Source organism: Chiloscyllium plagiosum, unplaced genomic scaffold (genome assembly GCF_037043375.1).
Source record: "Chiloscyllium plagiosum isolate Xiang-an unplaced genomic scaffold, Cpla_swu_hap1 HiC_scaffold_5, whole genome shotgun sequence".
Lineage (NCBI taxonomy): Eukaryota > Metazoa > Chordata > Chondrichthyes > Orectolobiformes > Hemiscylliidae > Chiloscyllium > Chiloscyllium plagiosum.
In genome coordinates this window covers 83,539,589-83,565,415 of record NW_028270143.1, presented here as the reverse complement: position 1 = coordinate 83,565,415, position 25,827 = coordinate 83,539,589, and the positions used below count along the sequence as shown (strand labels likewise).

The following is a 25,827-nucleotide window of genomic DNA, read 5'->3' as shown; positions in this document are numbered from 1 at the left end:
CAGGTTGCAAGTACAAACCTTACATTACAGAATATCTAACAGCAGGACACAAACTGGAACTCCACAGTGCTGCCTCAGGGTATGACTAAATATTTTCAAGCAATAACACATCATTTCATGCACCTTATGAGAAATTTTCAAAACTCAATTTTGTTTCACAATTAATGGCAAATTGAAAGGGAAGGTTTATCTCCAGTCACTCACCACTTAGACATGATAAAGTAACCAAATTACAAGAAATGTTTTCATACAGATTGCTAATAAAGCAAAGAATACTTTACAAGAATTGGTTATTGTGGCAAAGGATGGGAAATTATTTGACAGAGAATGAAGAATACATATGAATGCAAGGAAAAATAGAAAAAATATGGAATTAAAGGTAATTTCTGCTGCAGAAGCCACAATAACACAGCAGCAATTGAATGAAATTTTTCCACTAATAATATTGATATTGATCCTTCGACATAATGAATTGTCCGAAGGTGCTTCGCAAAAGCATAAGGAAGAAAATACTATGTGAGCTTTAGCAATGCTTGGGTAGGTTTCCAGTAGCTAGGATAGAGAGTGTTTGAAAAGGTTTTAAAGGAAAGAGCTAAGTGAGGTTGGGTTGTCGGTGTAAGGACGAAATTCAAGAGAATACAGCATTGGAAACTAAGTACACAGCAATCCATGATGGGCTAGGAAAATATCAAAGAAATGGAGAGTTTTATAAGAAAGTGTATGGCTGGTTTAGGAGATAACACAGATAGAAAGTCAAGGTAGAAGTATGCATAGGTAGCAACCTGCATCAGCAATATACATTTACTTGGTGCCTCGAGCATAAAATATCTCAAGGCAATTCATAGGAGCACTCTGGCCTTAGTCAAAGAGACAGGCTTTAAAGTGTGTCTGAACGGAAAAAGAGGTGAAAAGTTGATTGAGGGAATTAAAAAAGTTAGGGTTTAGGCAGCTAAAGGTTTATGCTCAGCAATGGCAGAATAATTATAAATCCGGGATACTTGACAGGCTGAAATTATCTTGGAGAGTTGTGGGGTTTAAGGAGATTATAAGGAAGCATAATATCATTGCAGAGAGGGGAAAAGTAATGGAAGGATTTGCAAACAAGGTAAGAATTTTAAAAGCAAAGTGCTTCTTGACCAGAAACATGGGAACGATAGGTGGTGAAGAGGAGATGGCGTGAGATGAGATGTACTAGCAGTGTTTTGGACGAGGTTTATGGAAGGTTGATTGTATGAAGCTGACCAGGACCTTATTAACATAGTCAAACTTAGAAACATTTTAGGCATGTCTCAGGGTTTCAGCAGCAGGTGAGCTGAGACAGAGGCAAAGCCTGATGATGTTACAGAGGTAGAAATGGTTGGTTGTTGTGATGAGACAGATATGTATTCAGAAGCTCATTTCAAGTCAAACAGAACAAGAAGGTGCAAGCTACCTGGCTTCAGTCTCAGATAGGTGCAAGAGAGAGGAGAGTCAGTAGCTAGGGAAAGGAATCTGTATCAGGGACCAAAATATTATTTGTTTTACCAATACTTTACCTATAGATATTTCTGCTCAGCTAGCACTGAATGTGAATATCAGACAAGCAATGTGATAGTTCAGCAAGGGGGTGTCAAGAAAGGTGATGAAGTAGAGCTGCATGTGGAGAGCCTTGTGTCACATTTGATTCTCTGTTTGTAGATGATATTTGCCAAGCGGTAGCTAGATGCAAAAATAGGAGAGGGCCTAGGAGAGATCCTTAGGAGACACCTGGTTTTGGAATGGGAAGTGAAGGAACTGGAAGTAGGTGTTTTTTGACGTGGAGAAGGAAGTAGGAGAGAATGCTCAGATTGCACAGCCCTGGTTCAGTCTGGGATAATTGTTGAGAAGGGAATAAGTTAGCAGCAAAGATATGGAGCTATGGATGGAAGCTGGAAACAAGAACATCAGTAATTTCAATATTTGATGAGGTGAAATTGTGGCTATGAGTCTAGATGTTAAAGAACGACTGTGCCAATGAAGCACTGGTGAGAGAGTTTGTGCAGAATTAAAGCATGGAGCAGTTGTTGTTAGCGTAAATATTCCCACAGTATAATATACAGATGAGGAAAGTCCTGTTAATGGTGTAAGGATAGAAAGCGAAGCCATTACTGGGAGTATTTTGGCTATGATTGAACATGGAAAAATGGAATAAAGCTGGAGCAGTGCTACTGAAAAAGGAGAGATAATGGACTTATCAGTGGCTTCACAGAGGTCAAGGTGAATGAAAAGAGTTAATGTCATTGCAGTTACCGAAGATGTCATTTGTAATTTGATAGGGTTGCTTCAGTGCAGTGATAAAGGCACTGGACTGAAAAGGTGGAAAAGAATGACCTCCCAAAAAACTGGACAAGTGTGACAATGGGCACGACATAATTTTAATAACTGTTCATGGACTGGAAATAGTCAACAAAGGTAAACTGTTACACATGGATTGAAACAATCAGCAATAATTCCTTTTCTGGAATATACTGTTTCTTGAGATGAAAGAGACAACGAGAAACTGTGATAAAATGAATTACAACAACATGAGAATTAAACATCTCTGTGAAGAAGGAGCTACAGAAATAACAAAAACAAACTGTTTCTTGGAGAGAGGAAATAACACTTATTTGATAATCTGCTGCCTCATAACAAATAGGCAATTAGACCTGCCTGCAGGAATAATATTCTGAAGTTAAGGGGTGAATAATAGACAATAGGTGCAGGAGTAGGCCATTCTGCCCTTCGAGCCTGCACCACCATTCAATATGATCATGGCTGATCATCCTCAATCAGTATCCTGTTCCTGCCTTATCTCCATAACCCTTGATTCCACTATCCTTGAGAGCTCTATCCAACTCTTTGTTAAACGAATCCAGAGATTGGGCCTCCATTGCCTTCTGGGGCAGAGCATTCCACACGGCCACCACTCTCTGGGTGAAGAAATTTCTCCTCATCTCTGTCCTAAATGGCCTACCCCTTAATTTTAAGCTGTGTCCTCTGGTTCGGGACTCACCCATCAGCGGAAACATGTTCCTGCCTCCAGAGTGTCCAATCTTTTAATAATCTTATATGTCTCAATCAGATTCCCTCTCAGTCTTCAAAACTCAAGGGTATACAAGTCCAGTCACTCCAATCTTTCAACATAAGATAGTCCCGCCATTCCAGGAATTGACCTTGTGAACCTACGCTGCACTCCCTCAATAGCCAGAATGTCTTTCCACAAATTTGGAGACCAGAACTGCACACAATATTCCAGGTGCGGTCTCACGAGAGCCCTGTACAGCTGCAGAAGAACCTATTTGCTTCTATACTCAATTCCTCTTGTTATGAAGGCCAGCATGCTATTAGTCTTCTTCACTACCTGCTGTACCTGCATGCTTGCCTTCATTGACTGGTGTACAAGAACACCCAGAACTCTTTGTACTGCCCCTTTACCTAAATTGATTCCACTTAGGTAGTAATCTGCCTTCCTGTTCTTGCCACCAAAGTGGATAACCATACATTTATCATGATTCGGAGATGCCATTGTTGGACTGGGGCGTACAAAGTTAAAAATCACACAACACCAGGTTATAGTCCAACAGGTTTAATTGGAAGCACACTAGCTTTCGGAGCGACGCTCCTTCATCTTAATCTTCATCTTCATCATGATCACCTGATCTTTTTGTACTGCCCCTTTACCTAAATTGATTCCATTTAGGTAGTAATCTGCCTTCCTGTTCTTGCCACCAAAGTGGATAACCATACATTTATCCACATTAAACTGCATCTGCCATGCATCTGACCACTCACCTAACCTGTCCAGGTCATCCTGTAATCTCCTAACATCCTCCTCACTTTTCACCCTGCCACCTAGCTTTGTATCATCAGCAAATTTGCTAATGTTACTATTAATACCATCTTCTATATCATTAATATAGATTGTAAAAAGCTGCGGTCCCAGCACTGATCCCTGCGGTACCCCACTGGTCACTGCCTGCCATTCCGAAATGGTGCCGTTTATCACTACTCTTTGTTTCCTATTAGCCAACCAATTTTCAATCCAAGTCAGTAATTTGCCCCCAATACCATGCGCCCTAATTTTTCTCACTAACCTCCTATGTGGGACTTTATCAAAGGCTTTCTGAAAGTCCAGGTACACTACATCCACTGGATCTCCCTTGTTTATTTTCAGAGTTACATCCTCAAAAAATTCCAGAAGATTAGTCAAGCATGATTTCCCCTTCATAAATCCATGCTCACTCTGACCTATCCTGTTACTGCTATCCAGATGTGTCGTAATTTCATCCTTTATAATTGACTCCAGCATCTTTCCCACCAGTGAGGCCAGACTAACTGGTCTATAATTTCCTGCTTTCTCTCTCGCTCCTTTCTTAAAAAGTGGTACAACATTAGCCACCCTCCAATCCAAAGGAACTGATCCGGAATCTATCGAACTCTGGAAAATAATCACCAATGCATCCACGATTTCTAGAGCCACCTCCTTCAGTACCCTGGGATGTAGACCATCAGGCCCCAGGGACTTATCAGCCTCCAGACCTAACAGTCTCTCCAACACCAATTCCTGGCAAATATAAATTCCCTTCAGTTCTGGTCCTTCAGCCACTGTTACCTCTGGGAGGTTGCTTGTGTCTTCCCCAGTGAACACAGATCTGAAGTACTAATTCAACTCTTCTGCCATTTCGTTGTTCCCCGTAATATATTCCCCTGTTTCTGTCTTCAAGAGCCCAATTTTAGTCTTAACCATTTTTTTCCCTTTCACATACCTAAAAAAAGCTTTTACTATCCTCCTTTATATTTTTGGCCAATTTACCTTCGTACCTCATTTTTTCTCTGCGTATTTCCTTCTTAGTAATCCTCTGTTGTTCTTTAAAAGCTTCCCAGTCCTCCGTTTTCCCACTCATCTTTGCTATGTTATATTTTTTCTCTTTTGACTTTATATGTTTCTTAACTTCCCTCATCAGCCACGGCCACCCATGCCTCCTCACACGATCTTTCTTCCTTTTTGGAATGAACTGATCCTGATCTTCTGCATTATACGCCGAAATATCTGCCATTGTTCCTCCACTGTCATCCCTGCTAAGGTATTGCACTATTGAATTGCAGGAAAGCAATTAGCAGACAGCTAACCCTGAATGTAACAAGGGCAGAGGAACTATTTTTGATAAGAAGGCAAGCTTCAGACTTGAAATCTCTGGAAATTGGGGATGAAAGAATCTAAAGGATATCAATATTGTCATACTGCAAACTTGAAAGAGAGAAAATTGTGTAAGAATCTAACTCCAGACACGTCAACAGCAGAACTTCAAAGAACAGCACTGCAGAAGGACCGAACGCTGGACATTTCCAGAGACAGATTATTGTTGGTTGAAATCCTGGTCAGATTTCACCATTCATCTGGTAATTGCTAAATTGGAGATAACAGATTTGAGATGTCTTAATAAAGTTTAAATTATTGTTTCAGTATTTGATTGTCTGTGAGACTTCTTAAAAAGTAGCTGAATTAAGGGTAACTTGTGGTGATTTACCCACAACACAAGGATTTGGGAGGTCATGATAAAATGAAGCATTGTGGAGAGGGTAAGCAGTGTGGGGTAGTTTGAGGATAGAGTGTGCTTTACTGGAAGGTGGAAATAGTGAGAAGGATATAATATTGTGGTTTTGAAAAGGACAGCATAATATCGGAATGGAGGGTACGGTTTACAGGAAGGGAAGTGAAATGGTCAGTAGTTTGACAGGGTTGGGGAGAAAGTGAGGTCTGCAGATGCTGGAGATCAAAGTTGAAACTTTATTGCTGGAACAGCACAGCAGGTCAGGCAGCATCCAGGGAACAGGAGATTCGACGTTTCGGGCACAGGCCCTTCTTCCTGAAGAAGGGCCTGTGCCCGAAACGTCGAATCTCCTGTTCCCTGGATGCTGCCTGACCTGCTGTGCTGTTCCAGCAATAAAGTTTCAACTTTGACAGGGTTGGGGGCAAGAGTTCAGGGCATTGAGTCTTAAGGATAGAATGAAGTTTCAGGAGACATGAAGGCAGATAGGAGATCAAATATAAAAAGATGCAGGATTAGAGTGAGAAAACAAGGAGCCTAGGAGGGAGATTTGACTTTGTGCACAATGTGAAGGGGGAGAAGCAAGTGAATGTATGGTCTCAGTGACCAAGAGGCCTAAAGTTCCTCATTCAATTTGTTGGATGCAAGGCTGTTGGATGAGTTTGACAAAGATAAGTGATGCCTTGATGTGGTCAAGGCACAACTGATGCTGAATAAGTCAATCGACAAGGCTCCTTGAACTTGTGGACTTGAATGAGCAGTATTGGAGAGAGTAAAACATATGCTGGGGAAACCATCATCAAAATGCAAGGGGCTCTGAGAAAGTAAATTGACAGCTGCAGATACATTGTGCTAACTGGAGATATAGGCAATTAGAAGTTTAAAACTCCATTTGCAAGTGGTTTGGGGAGAATTTTCAGCACTAATTTCAGCACCTCTAAATGAACAATTTGTAACAGTATTGCATGTGCACACACATCTGATTGTCACAGTAAATGCAGTAGCAAGTGTTAAAGAAATGCAACTGCAGTTTTCAAACTCAAGCATAATTTCTTTTTTCAAAACGTTAATCTTTTGCAAAGCACAAAGTTGACTAAGTACTACAGTCTCCATAATCTTGCAGTCCATTATCTACCTGTAACTTATGTGAAATAACTTTTACTATCCCAATCTGCGTCCTGAAAGTGCCTGAATTATATGTGGAATTTACTTTTGAAGTCCTAAGTGATTTTCTTTTTTATAAATACAAGCAACTTGTTATACAAATGACATTCAATGAGGTATCTTGAGCAAGATGGACAGAATTTGTAATGAGTTGTAATAATTGAGTTCCTGGTTTATCTTGCCCAAAACTGCTACTGAATAGAGTTCAGAAATAAATTCAAACAATTTCAGTTCATGCTTTGCAATATTAAAAATGAAACCATTTGTTACAGTACAATATATGGTTTTAAGTGTCAAAGCAAAAAGAAAATCATAGAATCCCTACAATGTAGAAATCGGCCCTTCGGCCCAACCAGCGTACACTGACCCGCTGAAGTGTATCCCACCCAAACCCATTCCCCATTACTCTACATTTCCCCTGACCTACACATCCCTGAACACTATGGGCAATTTAGCATGGCCAATTCACCTAACCTACAGATCTTTTGGCTTGTGGGAGGAAACCAGAGTACCCAGAGGAAACCCACACAGACAGTCGCCCAAGGCTGGAATTGAACCCAGGTTGGTGCTGTGATGCAGCAGTGTCAACCACTGAGCCACCGTGCTGCCATGGGATTAAAAACAGCAAATAAAACAGTCCTGACTTGGTTATTCAAACAGAACTATAAATGATATGAAAGATAAGTGCTGTTTGCAATAAAAGGTCTGATCTTGCTTGTCTATTCACGGTTGCCATCTTAAATACTGTCCTGTCACTGCCCTCTGCCATTGGTTCAAGGAAGTAATCTTCTCATCATACATCTCCAATTCTCAGATTTAAATCATCACCTGATTTACCACTCTGACTCATTCATGACATCAGGAATCCATGCCTAAAATGTGCAATGGAATTGGATCCCCAAGGAAAACAGCAGCAGCAACAGCAGCATGAAGGCTCAAGGCAGCAGATGATATTCCTACTGGCAGCACGATGGGAGAGAATGGGGTTAAATGGTCTTTCAATCTAAATACAGACTCTGTCCACCATATCATTAGCCCTGCTCTACTGCCTCCCTCTTGCTGGCTCCAAAGTTAAACATTCAGCTATTTAAAAGCACCATTAGCTGATCTCTGCACATAATTGTATTTTAATAGCATGTTGAAAAATGAGGGGACATGTGCTTCATCTTGCACATTAAAAAAAACATGAAGGTGTAAGAATACATGTTGTCACCGATGATACTGAGAACTTTATAAGTCCATGGAGATAATGACTTGCAGCTTAGAATGTCATGTTACAAGCAGCGAAACATTCACATTTTATGCTATCACCTATCAAGATACTCAACTTGGGAAACTCATATTACATAATTCAATTTTTAAATATATTTGATTCAAATTAGGATTGCTAATAATGTTAACCAATACATATCTCCCTTATTGAAATGCTGCCAATTATTTTAATATTGCCCTTTTCATCATACAATGATTTTGGCAAAAACAATAAGATAACGCTATCCTTCACTAGAGCAATCAGTGATATAGTTATAGTCTCATGAATCTGTACAAATGTACAAAGAATTACAAGCTTTAAGTAGGGCTGAAACTGTGAAGAAGAAATATTCTGCTCAGGTTACTTGACAAGTGGAACAGCCCCTCAGAAATAGGATTAAGATACTTCATAAACAGAATGGAAGAATTTATAATTATTGTTCAAAATCAAGAAATAAGTGTCAGCTTCAGAAAGCTAGCAGAACTGTAATGTTGACACTATGTCACTTTCTAAAAATATGGGTCTGTGGAATAGGTAAGCACAACTAAGTAGTGATCTAAATGTAGCTTCTGAATGTGTCATAAAATCTGCTGGGACAACTGATCCTTTTGTCAACACGAAGCAGATTAAAAAGGCTATTGATCTCTTTCGGCATTTTGCTTCAGGCTGGGTGAAGTGGAAATATTTTGATTCTACATCCTTTCACTGCTTTGCAAAAAATTAATTTTAATTTTGACTCACTTCTCACATGCCAAAATACATTCAAATCAAAGTATCAACTATATAGTACATCTGAGATACTAAAAAAAAGTTGAGGTTTTACACAGACTTCTAACCATCAAAGTATGTAATGCTGCCAGGCTCATTGATGAGTTACGGAGAGCTTATTCGCCTTTACCGTACCTTCAGTGGTTAAGCTGGAAGTAGGAACAGCAAATGTGAAAATGGTTGTGGATGTAGTGCTTGAGATTCTAGGTTTTGTAGCTGTTGTTGTAACACCCATTGTAGATGAAGCAGCTTGAGTCACTTCGCCAGGCTTGATGTCACATATCTTATCTTTAGACTGTAGCAGACAGAAAAGTAGTTCAGCTCCAGCAAAATGAGGAAAGCAATTACTCTAGAGAAACAACTTCTCACAGAGAAGCAGTAGGTAGTATTATTAAGTCTATGAAAGTACTACTGGAGACACTGCCAGGATGCAACATTTATCATAATACCTTGATGTTCATAACTGTCTGATAAGATTACATAAAGCTCATTTTAAGACTGAAAATCATTCATCCGTTTGCTCCAATGCCATTAAAGTAGTTAGTAATGTTACAACCAATGGTTTTCATGAACACGGTTTAATGAAGTGGAGAATGTGATGGAATTCTATTACAATTTTAATGCTGTTTTATTATACATTTGAACTTTCTTTCAGACAATGCACTAATGTACCTCATCGGGACAGCTGTTATCAACCCAATCCTGCCGATGACGATCAAAACCACTGGAACATCTGCATGTATAGAAAAATTGAAGCAAAATTAATTTCACATTTCCATTTTGATAACGGGTTAGAGAACAATTAATAAGCCATCTTTCAGCTAACATTTGCTCATGGGTTTTTATTGAATAATTCACACATGCACACTGAGATGAATATTGAAGATGCTCGATTTCTGGCAGCCAGTGTACAGAACAAGCAATCCCAGATCACATGTAGGTGGGGATAGGGATGTGGAATTGGTCCAAGTCATTAATTCGAGAAAAGTTGTGAGTTTTCCAGTTGTAGCATCAATCTCCAGGTGACCAAAAAATACATTCCAGAAGATTTTAAACCGCAACATTAGTGGTCAACACAGCAGACATACAGACCAGAGTTAGCCAAGGTAGAATTTTCACCCGTGTTCTGTGTTTGTTTCATTTGAGTCATCTTTAAGGCAGGTGGCAGTCACTGTGTGTGAGGGGCTTTCACCCTCTGTGTTTGTGCAATTGAATGTTCCAACACTCCACCTTGTCACTGGACACAGCTGCTTTATGTGGCAAGTGCAACATTGCAGGTACTTCCTAGTCAACCTCTTCAGAGATATATTTTTGTAGGCATTTGAGCCTAGGCTTCCTGGTCCTACCACGGGATACTACCACTGTGCCACAAGAGCTCTAAGTGCGACACTGTAGTCCTGCAGCTCTGATTGGTTACAGCAGATCAGCTTTGGAGTTTGAAATAATGATCCTGGGCAGCTGGGGCTGGGAGGTTTACAGATGTGTCTGGGATCCTCCTTTACCCAGACAGCACAGAACCACGGGGTTGTGATGACTTCCTTCAGCAGTGAGATATTTTGAGTGTTCTAGGTAGTCCCTGGGATTTGAAACAACTGTAACCAAGTGACAAGTGATGTGTTTAAACTTAGCAACTAACTAGTGTTTTCACCACATCCTAAAACAATGCTGAAATTGCAAACCAGTACGTTTATTTTAATAGGTTTGTGATGGTGTCAACTTTGTTGAAATAGCAAAATACTTATGTCTTTCCCAGGCTGTGTCATGGGTGCTTACAGCCCTTTATTGAAGATATTTTAAATGCAGGTCTTATTAGCTTCTAACTTAGGGTGTAAAATCCCCAAAAAAACTTTACGTAGTCGCTTACTGCAACCTGAAGAAGTTCAGATTAAATAAATTGTTGAGTTATAATTTTTCGATATAGAAATTGCTATCCTAGGCATTATCAGTCTTCACTGCTTAAGTTTTGAACTCACGGTCCCTAATGCATTAATTCCAATGCCCCACACCATAGCTTTCTCTGACTTTGCTTCTGATAATTTCTCCCAGAGCATGTGCAGCCACATTTGGCAATTCGGGGGATGGACTCAGATTGAAGTAGCAGCCAATTTTTCATTCAGCCCAATTTTATGAGATGTGCTTTAAATGGGATACCAATAAAGTTTGCAGCATTTTCTGTTACTTGTGCAGACAAATTGCAACATCTAAAGAGGATGGATTACTCCAAAATGTACTTCTGTAAGTGTTTTTCTGAAAAGGAACGTTAATTTTATGTCAAAATATGGGTTGTATTGTTCTGCGCATGTTTGTCAATTAGAGACAAAGCTGATATTGCCGTGACCCTACTGTACGTAACCGTCTCATAGTTAGCATAACAAAGATATTTTCACTGATTAAGTTGCAGTGAATTTGCAATGCTGTTCCAGGGGTGAAAAGATAGTAAGTTAGAAATCCCAGTTCATTGTACAAGCAATTCATTCACTATTTTAACAATGCTATTAATGGCAGATAAAGGAAAATTATGTGAATATGGCCAGTGTTTCTCAGTGGTTACAGGCAGTAACTATTCAAGTGCATCACTCAACTCCTGAATGTGCTTTTGAAATCAATATCAGCAATGGAGATAGTATCAGAGACTCATGGTCAATAGAATGTATTGTGAAGTATGCTACAAACCAATTTAATTGTCAAATAAATCTTCCCGATTATTATAAAAGAATTTCAAGAATGATATAATGTGAATTTCTGCAGAACTCATCCAGCGTATTTGCTACTTCAGGAGACCACCTATTGCAAACACAGAATAATGACCCAAAGGATATTGCTATTGCTTTCTTTAAAGTTTCTGGGAATCTTTCATTCACATTGCAGTGATCAATCAGGAGAAACCCCTTGGAAATTCACCCCTTACTGGTATATAATGCTTTTCTTCAAAACTTGGTCATGTACTGGTAAATTAGGTCAGTTCAGTTGCAAAATCTACTTCACATGATGTCTAGAAACTGTTCAACCAAACTAATTGTAATACACTGCAAACCTGTGCCCAGTTTGAAAAATGACTTTGTTTAAAAAAAATGGCCGTGCATTTTTCTAGTCGTCTACAGATTGGAATCGTTGTTCATAGAAAATGCTAAATTACTATATGCAAATGTCTTTTGTGTTTCATTCTCCTTTTATATTGAAAAGATATTGTTTTGTACTCAAAGCAATCTGCATTGGACTTCAATGCATGGTGTGAATAATTTTCTGCTTCATGAAACTTGTTAGCCTTCACAGTATTCTATTTAACCACTACTTAGAAAACTTTAACTGTTCAAAGCCTCTTGTCCTTTAGTCTGTTACAAGGAAAATCAGTGCCTGTGAAATAAAGAGTTTGATCAAGTTATCTTTTTCAGTTTGGGGGATCCATTTTACTTAAGGAAGAGTTTCTGTTTGTTTTGAGCCACACAGCTATGTTCTGTTTTCCAGAAAGACTTCCCAGGCCAAGCTGATTCCGCAAAGTGTAGGATGAGATTTGCTTTTGCAAGGCCATGTTACATCACTTGGGCTTCACCCCATCTAGAACAGGAATTTCTACACAAGATTTGGGAACCAGGATGTAAGCTCAAATGGGGGAAAAATGTCTGTAATATGTGCAACAATCACCTTGGTTGTGATCTTCCCCAAACTGTTGAGCAAAGAGCAAGCTTGGAATCCAGTTATGGAAGGCAGAATGGTCCTCAAAGCTGATAGAATGCCTTCCAATATCAAAGAACAAGCAGGCAACTTTCAGGTTAAAGAGAAAGAGAGAAAGAGAGAGATAGAGAGAGAGAGAAAGAGAGAGGGAGAGCCCACAACGTTGTTAATGCACCACTTCCCAACATTTTCAAATTGAAAACAAAAATGTGCTCAGCAACAGGGCCGGCAGTGTGGAGGAGGGATCCTTGCACAGGGTAACCTGCTGCTGAAGCCAGGCAGGTGGGGAGGGCTTCAATGCTTGCCTGTCACTGAAAGGCATTCTCCGGGTAGATGGGTCTTTCTCCCAAAGAGCTGAGGTTTGAAGGCAGACTGGAAAATTCCAGGTCACCTCTGACAACGGGCCCTGGAAGAGTGCCGAGCTGGCTGAGGGTGGTAGTCCTGTTGGTGCTATTCCCTCCTCTCCTGCCAGATATCCTGTCTCAGAAAAATATCTTGGGAGCAGGGTGATGCTGGAAACAGTACATTGACTGGCAGTGAGGTTTTGCTCACACCTCCACTCCCACTGGGGCCTAAACATCAAGGCCATAAAACATAACTTCAGTCCAGGTCAGAATCAGGCCACATTTAAAGCGTGCTAAAAGATGTTAGAGAGATGCTACGATGAACAACCTCGTCATGTTATAAACTAAAGTGGAATTTGCTTTAATAATTTGATAAAGTTGTTAGATGGGTCCGCGAATGAAAGCACCAACAAGTTGGGGGCAGGTTAGCACAGCTGAGCCCAGGGTTTGTCCACTCAAAGAACCTAGAACAAAGAACCTTACAGCACAGGAACAGGCATCCTCCATCTAAACCTGCCACCTATTTTCTATTTGCTCTCTGCCCATTCATGTATCTGTCTAGATACATCTTAAATGACGCTATTATTCCCGCCCCTACCACCTCTGCTGACATTCCAGACACCCACCACCGTCTGCGTGAAGAACTTTCCACACATATCTCCCCTAAATTTTTCCTCTCTCACTTTGAACTCTTGACCCCGAGTAATTGAGTCCCCCACCCACGCTAGGAAAAAGCTTCTTGCTATCCACCCTGTCCATATCTCTCATGATTTTGTAGGCCTCAATCAGGTCTGCCCTCCATACCAAGCAACATCCTGGTGAACCTCCTCTGCACCCTCTCTAAAGAATCCAGATTCTTCTGGTAATGTGGCAACCACAACTATACGCAGTGCTCCAAGTGTGGCTGAACCAAAGTCTTATCCAACTGGAACATGATCTGCCAACTCTAGTACTCAATACTCCCGTCTGCTTTCTTTCTTTTACCCCCTTTTCTTTTTTTTTACATTTGCTGTTCCCTTCGTTTTTCTTTTCTTTAAAGCCTATTTTAGCAATTGGGCAGCACAGCAGTAAGAGCAGCAGCCTTCTGGTGGTCTGACATGACGGTGGGATCAGAGGCACCAGGGTCCCGGGCTCTTCTCGGTGATCAGGGCAGGTGGCAAAGAGAGTGATGGCAGCAGCAACGACACGGCTCCTTCCAGCATTTGGGGGTGGTGGTAGCATCTTCAGTGGAAACAAGAATGCGGCTTCTCCTTGTGGTCGATACTGACCTAAACTCCAGGCTGTAACTAGGCCCAGACACCTGCATTGGTGGCTGAGCGGTCCAAACACCTTTGCAGAGATAAGACTTTAGACTTTAAGATGTGGACATTTTCCTACATTTTGGCTTTTAAAGCACTTTTTCTGTTTTTTTTTAGAATTCTGGTTTTTGTAACCAAGGTGGTGCCAGAGAATGGCGACTTTGTACACTTTTCACTGTACTTCTGTATTCCCCTACTTGATGACATGTGACAATGAAATCTAATTTTGTTTCTGGAACAAACATGCCTGACAGGGAAGATGGCGGTGCTGGCAAGGAAGGCAGCATTCAGGCTTAGCCAGACAGCCGCTTTCTTCCTTCTTCCTTACCCTTTCAACTTTTTTCTTTCCATGTTTTCATAATTTTCTTCTTATCAAAGAAGGTAACACCTCGGAGGAGGGTGAGGCAGCGGCAGAGGTCTGGCCTGGCAGTGAAGCCAGGGATTCCTGGTTGCAGTAGGCCCAGAGAGAGGACTCTGGTGTTGGCAAGGCAGTGGCTAAAGCCGCAGAAATATGGTATAGCCAGAGTGGGGACTCTTAGCTTCATTGAGGGACCAGCAGAGCCAAGGACTCCTGGTTGCGGTCATAGTAGGCTTGGTTATTAATGAGGCGGCGGTGGCTGCTCCTGGTTGCGGTAGGCCTGGAGTCAGAGACTCCTGGTTGTGAGGTGAGTAGGGTTCAGCACGAAACCCGGCCTCAGCAGCAGTGTCAGTGAGGTGGGACTAGCGGCAAAGAGATGGCACCTGAACAGTGGTAGCTCGTACACTGGTGAGTCTGGTGCAGATGGCAGCAAGGAGAGGTGGCAATGCGGGTGCCATTGGTGAGCGAGTGCAGGATACAGGATTCATGGTGGAGGCAGTGGAACAAAGATAGATTCAAAGAATCTCCCTTTCAATCACATCTTTTTATTCTCCCGTGTCTTTTTATTCTTAAACTGTTCAAAATGGCGGCAGATTGTGTGGCCAGTTGAAGCTTTTCACTATATTTTACTGTATTTTTCACTGTAAACACAAGTGACAATAAATCATTCAATTCAATTAATTTTAATTCTAAATGGATTGACTTTAAACTTTCCTTTCCATCCCAGCAAAAATATGCAAGTGAAATCCATACAAATAGTCCTATTTTCTCTCCCAGCATCTCTATGCTTCTAAGATCCGTGATCTTAGATCACATATAAATCGTCAAGATTACCAATATCATACACAACAGGTAAATCATCATCTCCAATCTTACATCCCATCTAAATGTGAGATATTTTCAGAATTCTCATCTTTGAAATCTCATACCTTTTTCACAAATCCCAAAATTTCCCTCACCATCACATCTCTGAAATTGCTCCTCTTCCTCTGTCCCTCAATGTCCTATGTGTCTTCTCCACAGCATTTATACAGAATAATTATGTTTTAATTGCTCTGCCGCAGTGTCAGTGAGAGGCAGTGGAGTAGTGTTGCTAGATGAGTGATCCAGATCCCTTTAAAGATAGGGTTTAGAACAGTTAGGACTGAGATGAGGTGAAATTTCTTCACCGAGAGAGTGATAATCCTTTGGCATTCTCTGCCATGGGAAAGTTTAGATTGGATTAGATTCCCTACAGTGAGAAAACAGGCCCTTTGGCCCAACCAGTCCACACCGACCCTCCGAAGAGTAACCTACACAGACCCATTTCCCTCTGGCTAATGCACCTAACACTATGGGCAATTTAGCCTGGCCAATTCACTTGACCTGCACATCTTTGGACTGTGGGAGGAAACCAGAGCACCTGGAGGAAACCCACGCAGACACAAAGAGAATGTGCAAACTCCCACCCAATCGCCCAAGGCTGCAAATGAACCTGGGACCCTGGCGCTGTGAGGCAGCAGTGCTAACCACTGAGCCACCCGTGGTTGAAGCCAAAACACTGATTGCTTCCAGACCAAGTTAGATATAGTTCTTAGGGCTAAAGGGATCAAAGGGCATGAGGAAAAACTGGGAGCATGGTACTGAGTTAGATGATCAGCCATAATCTTACTGAATGGGAGAACAGGTTTTACCAGAACTTCTAATTCAGAACCCTAGCTAATGTCCTTGGGACCTGGGTTTTAATTGCACCAAGACTAATGGCTAAACTTGCAACTCTGGAATAAAAGGCTAGCCCAATCGTGACTGGGTAACCACTGTTGATTGTCATAAAAACCCATATGGTTTACTGAAGCTCTTAATGGAAGGAAATCTGCCTTCCTTATTTGAATTGACCTAAATGAAACTCCAGATACATAGCAATGTGTCTAAATCTTTACAGCCATATGGGTAATTAGGGATAGTCAGCAAACACAGGCCTAATCAGTAAAACCCATATTCCATAAATAAATCAATAAAAATACTGAAAACACTCCCATATATAAAAGGAAAATGAAATAAATACAGTTAAGTCGACAAAGAGGGCATACGGCCAATTTGTACAGCAGTGGACTAGCCCATACCCAATCTACCAATAGAACATAGAAAATAGGAGCAGGAATGAAGCATTTAGCCCTTTTAGCCTGTTTTGCTATTTAATATCATCATGGTTGATCATCCATCTCAGTATCCTGTTCCCACTTTCACTTACCCTTTGATCCCCTTAGTCCTAAGTTCTTTATCTAACTCAGTCTTGAAAGCATTCATTGTCTTGGCCTTCATTCTTTTTGCATAGCAGAGACTTCCAAAGGATTGCCACTGTCTGGGTGAAGAAATTTCTCTGATCACAGTCCTAAATAGCCTATATCATATCATTAGATTGTGACTCCTAGTTGTGGACTCCCTGGTTATCAGGAACATCATTCCTGTGTCTATCTGTCTGGTTTTGTTTCAACAAGATTCCCTGCTCATTCTTCTGAGCTCTGATGATTAACCTCAATTAGTTGGACTTAGTACTAACTGATCCAGTCTTTTGTCAGAGGTCATCCCAGGAATCAGTCTGGTAAATCTTCACTGCACTCTCTCAATGGCCAGAACATCCTTCCTCATAAAAGTACACAATAACAAAAGGAGCCCACAATAGAACAAGAAGGGTCAGGACGAGTCGCTGGGCTGTCTGACATTTTGCTCTTCATCCATTATGTGGAGAGGGTTCTGGCTCTGACTGTTTCCAAGTCTCTAGACTAGTATCAGAGGCTGCCCCTGATTTACTGCGCTGGGGCTGTCTGAACGAAGGTTAACCATGTTGACTTGTTTGAGGTCCGCTGATAAACATGACAAGCTTCCTCCCATTGTTAGCGAGTTTTGAGAAGATTTGTAGCTTAGGTTGAGGTTCCAGATGTAGGTTTGCTCACTAAGCTGGAAGGTTCATTTTCAGATGTTTTGTCACCATACTAGGTAACATCATCAGTGAGCCTCCAGATGAAGCACTGGTGGCATGGCTAGTTTTCTATTTATGTGCTTAGGTCCCTTGGGTTGTTGATGCTATTTCCTGTGGTGACACCATTTCCTGTGATGATGCCATTTCCTGTTCTTTTTCTGAAGGGGTGGTAAATGGGATCCAAGTCAATGTGTTTGCTGATAGAGTTCCAGTTGAAATGCCATGCTTCTAGGAATTCTCATGCATGTCTCTGTTTGGCTTGTCAGAGGATGGATGTGTTGTCCCAGTCGAAGTGGTGTCCTTCATCTGTATGTAAGGATACTAGTGAGAGGGGGCCATGTCTTTTTGTGGCTAGTTGATGTTCATGTATTCTAATGACTAGTTTTCTGCCTGTTTGTCCAATGTAGTGTTTGTTCCAGTTCTTGCAAGGTATTTTGTAAATGACATGAGTTTTGCTTGTTTTCTGTATTGGGTCTTTCAAATTCATTAGCTGCTGTTTTAGTGTGTTGGTGGGTTTGTGGGCACCATGATGCCAAGAGATCAGAGTAGTCTGACAATCATTTCCGAGGTGTCTTTGATTTGGGAGAGAAATGATTAATATGCCCACAACAGACTTCGTAAATACAACCAGGAAATTTCACACCAAAAAATCTTTACTCACTAATGCAACAGACCATGAATGGAAAGACACAGTACAAAAAGCCATAGACATTAGACAGTGACAAACACAGAAAATTGGAAAAAAAACTAGACAAACTTACACAAAATAACAACCCAGAAACATGGATAAAAAACTTTCTGACTCGACCCTTAACAGATACTTAAAAAGCTGTCTTAGTAAGAGGGTTAAATTACAACATTCAGGATGTGGACAAGAAAGATTCCTTAGCAGCATTAGAAACAACACTGAAAGACAACCAACTCAGAGAAGAAACCCAGCAAATGATCAGACAGACAACATTAAGCAGAAAAAAGGCAGGAAGCACTCTCAATACTCAAGAAAGGAAAGACTAAAAAAAGATAAAAACATTGTTATCCTACCTGCAGACAGAGGAAGCTTGACAGTCATTTTAAATCAAAGAGACTACATTGAGAAAGCGAAGCACTACTTCCAGATGCCAACACTTACCAACAGGTGGCGATAGACCCAACCCCATAACTAGAGAACTGAATCACAGCCCTACTCAAATAAACTTCAGAAATCTGGAGAAATAAATAAGACCGACTTCCAAAAGATGAAACCAGATGGATCCAACATACCACACCTCCATGGATTACCCAAAAGTCATAAACCAGGAGCCCCCCACAGCCCCATAGTCTTGCTACCTGGAACATCAACTTATAGATTGGCCAAGGAGCGACACCAAAGACTAAAACACATAGTAGAACACTCCTGTCACTCCATCCACTCCACCCAAGAATTCCTGAAGACCATCAAAGAGACCAAGATAGAAGGGGATGAAATAATGGTCTTCTTTGACATAACAACTGTGTTCACATCCATCAACATCAACCTGGCCAAGGAAACACTGACTACACTAATAGAAAAACCAAAGACACATACACCAACACCACCAACTTCATTAGCAAGGACAATGTCATCAAGTTAGTGGACCTATGCCTTACCACCCACTTCACCTTCAATAACAAAACCGACAGACAAACCAACGGAACACCCATGGGATCTCCGATATCAGGGTTCTTAGCAGAGCCAGTAATACAAACAGCTCTGCCAGCCATCCAACCCAAACTTTGGGTCTGCTACATGGATGACACCTTTGTTATCACTAAACGAAACAAATTAGAGAAAACCTTCAAGACTATCAATAATACCCTTACTGGCATAAAATTCATTAAAAAGGAGGAAAACAACAACAAACTGCCATTCCTAGATGTCACGGTAGAGCGAACAGCCAATGGGGAACTTCAAGCCAGCATCTACAGGAAAAAGAAAGATACTGACCAAATACTAAACTACAGAAGCAATCATCCCAACATGCACAAACAAAGCTGCATCAGAACATTATTTCAATGAGCCACCACACACTGCAGCACAGAGCAACAGGGGAAAATCACCCATATGGTGTATTCAAAAGGAACGGGTACCCAATGAACACAGTTCACCGGTTACTCAGCAACAAACCCAAACAAGCAGTCAAACCATGCCCAGAAACCCTGGCCACTCTCCCTTACATCAAAAACATCTTGGAAATGACTGCCAGACCATTCCAACCACTTGGTATCATGGTAGCCCACAAACCCACCAACACACTAAAACAGCAGCTAATGAACTTGAAACACCCTATGCAGACAAGAAGCAAAACTAATGTCATTTACAAAATAACTTGCAAGAACTGTAACAAACACTACATTGGACAAACAGGCAGAAAACTAGCCATCAGGATACATGAATACCAACTAGCCGCAAAAAGACATGACCCACTCTCATTAGTATCCTTACATAAAGATGAGGAAGGGCAGTACTTCGACTGGCCCAACACATCCAGCTTAGGACAAGCCAAACAGAGACATACATGAGAATTCTTAGAAGCATGGCATTTTAACTGGAACTCTATCAACAAACACATTGATTTGGATCCCATTTACCACCCCCTCAGAAAAAGAACAGGAAATGGCATCACCACAGGAAATGGTGTCACCAACCCAAGGAAGCCTAAACACATAAATAGAAAGTGGGCCATACCACTAGTGCTTCATCTGGAGGCTCACTGATGATGTTACCTAGTATGGTGACAAAACATCTGAAAACAAAACTTCCAGCCCAGTGAGCAAACCTACATCCAGTTCTTCCCATTGTGTTTGCATCAAACAGCAAGGATAGTCAGTATTAACATGTGTCTCTTATCTCTGGATAATGGGCAGATCGCAAGAAGACAGGGCAAGTCAGTTAAAGGCAGAAATGCTGTGCGCCTCTAGCTAGGTCCAGAGTGAGTTGCACGGTGAGAGTGAGTGAAAAGCCAAGGGATCTGGGCCTGCTCCAATCCACAATCTGGAACTAGCCGTTGACTGGTGTTCTTGCTGCTGCATTGTGATGATAGTTTCTGATGCAGCGCTAAATTGCAATGGATCAAAGGAGTGCTATGAGGATTCTTACAGGATAGCACATCTTTGATGCCAATGTCTGTGCATGTGGCCAGTATCTATGGATCATGCCGTAAGATGTTTGTGCCCAGTATCCAATATGGAGGTTATTGGCAGCAAGCAGTGAGCTGAAAGCCCCAGAAACCTGCTCAGTTTTCCATGTTGAGTTGCTTGTTTGGTATGATAGGAAGCTGAATATTGGTGAGGCCATTGGACGGTCAACAGGGCACTTCACAAATGATAATCCTCCTTACTTGGCAACTTGCCACTGTCTAGCGAGAAAATCACCATGGCACTTGTGAAAAGCATGAACAATGGAGCAAGACGCTGTTGACTTTGAGATAAGCCTTATGGAGTTATCGACCAATTCTACCACAAACCTCGCACAGCTCACATCACTCAGACCCTTATAAAATTGAATTTAACCTAAAGAGGCTATACTTAAATAAAATCTCATAGAAACTACAATCCCACCACAGACTGAGTTCTGGGATGAATTGTAGCCAGCAAGTTATGTTTTGCAAAGTGTTAAACGGAAATTCTGTGATAGCATTCCCCTTATAATGCCAGTTGGCAGTATTACTGGCAACATAAAAATATGGAAGTAATAAATTTTTCTACTGGCATTTCCACGGAAAATGCTTACACTGAAATATGAAACTTAGATCCAAACTCATGTCACCGATGAGAAAGGCATCAAGAGCAGCTGGAATGAGCTGATAACTGTAGTTTGGGTCATATGAACAATTTCAACTTTTCTTGGTGTGTAAGTAGTCATTGACAGAAGTTATAAAGGTCAATGAAAGTGCGCCGGCAATCAGTGAGTGTTTGCCTCCAGTGATGGATTTGGGAACTGAAAAATCTGGACCTATATTTTGCTATCTCTCTCCCAACCACTTGCAAGTGAAATTCCGAAGAGTCTGGGCAATATTCCATGACTTTAACTAATTAACACGTTTAGTTAGAACTTCATCAAAACCAAAATATTGCTGCTGTGTACCATCCACAAGAATACACTGCAGAAAACACGGAGGCTCATGATACGCACCTTCCAAATCCAGGATCACTACCATCTAGAAGAACAAGGGCAGCAGATACATTTGCAACTTCCCCTCCAAGCGACTCACCATACCAACTTGGAAGTATAATTGTAACCCCTTCACTATTCTTGGGTTAAGATCTTAGATTCCGTCTCAAGCAGCATTGTGAGTCTAGCTATAGCAAACAGACTGCAACAGTTCAAGAAGATAGCTCATCACCACCTCTCAAAGGCAAGTAGAAATGGGGCATAAATGCTAGCCAGCCAGGAATGCACACATTTTATGAATAAATTTTGAAAAGTTGAAATTAAAGGAAACTCTGGAAATGATTAACAGATCAGACAACATCTGGGGAGAGGGAAACAATTAATATTTCTGTGTAATAGCCCAGGTCCACTTCTGAAATTTCTGGTTCTATCTTTGCAAGAACCTGTGTTGCTTTTGCTTGATCTGCCTTCAATCTCCCTTCAGTTGATCCATTTGGCTCGAAGCATAGATGCTGGAAAGTGTGCCACTTTGCTTTGCTATGACTGATAGAAGGAATAAAAACGGAAGATAAATATTTTAACAAGCTCAGATTCATGGAGAACTGAGATACATATGGACATAACCTGCTGGAGGCACAGCACACATCCATAACTATAACATTGCATTGTACTTGAGATTGACAAATAAAAATCATGATGTACAAATCTAGACCTTTGAATAGTCTTATCAGCAGTGTAAGTCTAAGAATAAACTGGTGCCATTTAAAGAGGTGATACATAAATCCCGAGAAGGGCAAGGGCAGCAGATGGATGGACACATCACCATACTCAGATTCCCACCGAAGCCAAAGACCATCTCGACTTGGAAGTATATCAGAGTTTCATCATTGTTACTGGATCCAAATCCTGGAACCCTTCCCATAATAGTACTGAGTGTAACTGCAGCCCTGCAGTGCTTCAGGAAAGCAGCTCACCACTACCTTCTCGAAGGCAATTGTAATGGGCAATAAATGCTAGGTTAGCCAGCAATGCCCACATTTAATTCACAAATAAAAATAATTATTATAATTCATTTTTAAAAATATTTCAGAGCGCATTTTTGGTGGCTGCAGCAGATATTGCGCAGGAAATTTGAGAGGCATGAGGATGCAGAGGGAGAAGTGTGATGAAAACCATAGTCAAAGAGGTATGTTCTGATAAGATTTTTAAATGTGGGAGACAGTGAATTTTGACAAAAGATTTCTGGTGAGTGATGGCTTTTCCTTCTCATGCAGAGTGTTGGTTGGCGTGTAGGTTGAAGAACAATCCAAAGTTTTGCAGGTTAGGTGAATTGGCCATTTGAAATTGCCCAGAGAGTTCAGGGACGTGTAGATTAGTTGCATTAGTCAGGGGAAATGTAGAGTAATAGGGTAGGGGAATGGGTCTGTGTGGGTTACTCTTCAGAGGATTGGTGTGAACCTGGTGGGCCAAATGGCCTGCTTCCACACTGTAAGGATTCTATGATCATATTGTCGAGGTCATTTGAAGACATGGTGAGCAAGGTTAGATCTCACAGAATACAGGGAGAACTAGCCATTTGGATACAGAACTGGCTCAAAGGTAGAAGACAGAGGGCGGTGGTGGAAGGTTGTTTTTCAGACTGGAGGCCTGTGACCAGTGGAGTGCCACAAGGATCGGTGCTGGGTCCACTTCTTTTTGTCATTTAAATAAATGACTTGGATAGAGCATAAGAGGTACCGTTAGTAAGTTTGCAGATGACATCAAAATTGGAGGTGCAGTGGACAGTGAAGAAGGTTACCTCAGATTACAATGGGATCTTGATCAGATGGGCCAATAAGTTTAATTCATTTAGGGATTGCAAATCTTAGCAGGACTCATACACTTAATGGTAAGGTCCTTGGGAGTGTTGCTGAACAAAGAGACCTTGGAGTGCAGGTTCATAGCTCCTTGAAAGTGGATTCGCACGTAGATAGGATAGTGAACAAGGTGTTTGGTATGCTTTCCTTTATTGGTCAGAGTATTGAGGACAGGAGTTGGGAGGTCATGTTGAGGCTGTACAGGACATTGGTTAGGCCACTGTTGGAATATTGTGTGTAATTCTGGTCTCCTTCCTATCGGAAAGATGAAGGGGTTCAGAAAAGATTTACAAGGATGTTGCTAGGGTTGGAGGATTTGAGCTATAGAGAGAGGCTAAACAGGCTGGGGCTGTTTTCCCTGGAGCGTCGGAGGCTGAGGGGTGACCTTATAGAAGTTTACAAAATCATGAGGGGCATGGATAGGGTAAATAGACAAAGTCTTTTCCCTGGGGTCAGGGAGTCCAGGACTAGAGGATGTAGGTTTAGGATGAGAGGGGAAAGACATAAAAGGGCAATTTTTTCACACAGAAGGTGGTACGTCTATGAAATGAGTTGCCAGAGGAAGTGGTGGAGGCTAGTACAATTGCAACATTTAAAAGGCATCTGGATGGGTATATGAATAGGAAGGGGTTGGAGGGATACGGGCCAGATGCTGGCAGGTGGGACTAGATTGGGTTGGAATATCTGGTCGGAATGGACCGAAGGGTCAGTTTCCGTGCTGTACATCTCTATGACTCTATAACATGGATGAAAGTGTTTCCTTAATCCAGTAGAACAATGAGAGAATATCAAAGTTTCTGTGATCAGTCCGATATATTTGAGGTGTAGGGTGAAGCCAGGGAGCTCAGTACCAAACATACTGAAGAAATCAAGTCTTAAAATTCTGAAGTTGAACAGATGAGGTTTTAATTGGCAACTGAGTCAAAGATTAGTTGCGAAGGAGGTAGATACAAGTGATCTTATCAAAAGGCTGGAGGTTATGTTTGAGAACAGCTCACAGTTAAAGGGAACATCAAAATTATGAAGCTGTCTAACTCTGCATTAGAAGTGGTGCAATAGACATTTAAGATACAAGGGTGTTGATGGGAGTTGAGATGGTGACTTTGATCTTACAAATGTTTGAAGTGAATTATAGCATTTACCTGTCCTAGATATGTGAATAATTCTAGCAAGATGAATTATTCATTACTTATCCCAAGCTGCCTTGAGAAGGTGGTGAAGCCTCTGACAGCACTGAAGTCCTTGCTACGATGGTGCTGTCACAACGGTGATTTTAATTTCAAGTCAGCAAGCCAGATGGATAGCACTATCAAATAAAGTATCACTGGCATTTTTGTAGAAGCTGACCTTCTACCTGCAGACAAAATTGCCAAGGAGCAGGAATTAAGAAGGAAAAAGGAAATGGCTGAGGTTGGGTCTTTTGGTTATGCTACAAGTGACTGTGAGGATGCAGGATGAGAGATCTGACTGGAGGAATGGAAATAGCTGAGAACCCAATCACATTTGAGATCACACAGATGAGCAATGGAAAAAGAGAGAAAACGTATCTGCATTCTGCAGCACAAAAGGCAGGTAGACCTGTCACAGCTGTCTGCAGTAAATGATGGAAGGAATGATGATTGTAGGATGCATCTGGGGCTTGGTAAAAGGCTTCAATTATTTCAAGATCCCTCTGGAGTAAAAGCGCCACAATCTAAGGATGTTTCAGCAAGCTTGTCATAAATGACCCAGATTATAGAACTGTTTTGTGCAACACCCATTAACATGGCTATGGGGCTAAATTAAGCAATATTTCCCACTCAAGCCTAGCACCTTGATTGATGGAAGAACGGATCAGAAAACCGAAAGGTCTAATTCTCTAGTTAATAAAATTAAGATCTTGAAAATTGGGAAATACAAACTGCACACAGAGGTCTCAGCACTCAATCTTCTGAATCACATGTCCGTTAGGTAGAAATTCTATGTGAAGAGCCTTGCCTTGTAACTTTGTATAACAAGAAATAGCCTTAATATAGTAAAGGCAAGGTTATCACGTAATGTTTTTGAACAATTTAAGTTACATATAAAATAGATTTTCTTCCAATGTTTGCTTAAAAAAGTTTTTCAATTTCTTCTAATATTTAATGAATGGATTTTGCATGTTAACTTGATTCCCCACCAAACTTGCCATCTGTTCTTGTTATTTGTATCCCGATGTCAGTGCAGTGCTCCTTTATCTCTTGTTTTTAATGTTGAGTGATCAGATTAATCTAACTGAGGTCATGATGAGACTACATCTTGTTCTGATTTTACTGTTTCTTGCCTGAAGCTGTACTTACTTGATTAACAAAAGAAACTATGTTAGCAAACTGTGCTATCATACACACCCTTTTAAGAAAGTGATTAAAACATATTCATTTGTGAAGAACTGTGTGCAATAATTTTATGGGACACTGGTTTCTAGCTTAAATTCAGCAATATGTTACTTTGACAATAGTT

At 41.1% G+C, this 25,827-nt stretch overlaps 1 protein-coding gene across 2 annotated transcripts in view; it reads right to left on the bottom strand.

The window, feature by feature from the left end:
- Positions 1-25,827, bottom strand: part of LOC122550022 (plexin domain-containing protein 2) — a 431,455-nt gene that overhangs the window by 84,156 nt on the left and 321,472 nt on the right. For both annotated transcript variants that reach the window (XM_043690425.2, XM_087987374.1), the window contains 2 exons: positions 9,406-9,466; positions 8,869-9,028 (listed from right to left, as the gene is read on the bottom strand). In XM_043690425.2, coding sequence (XP_043546360.1) covers positions 8,869-9,028; positions 9,406-9,466 — 221 coding nt within the window. The remainder of the gene's footprint in view (positions 1-8,868; positions 9,029-9,405; positions 9,467-25,827) is intronic.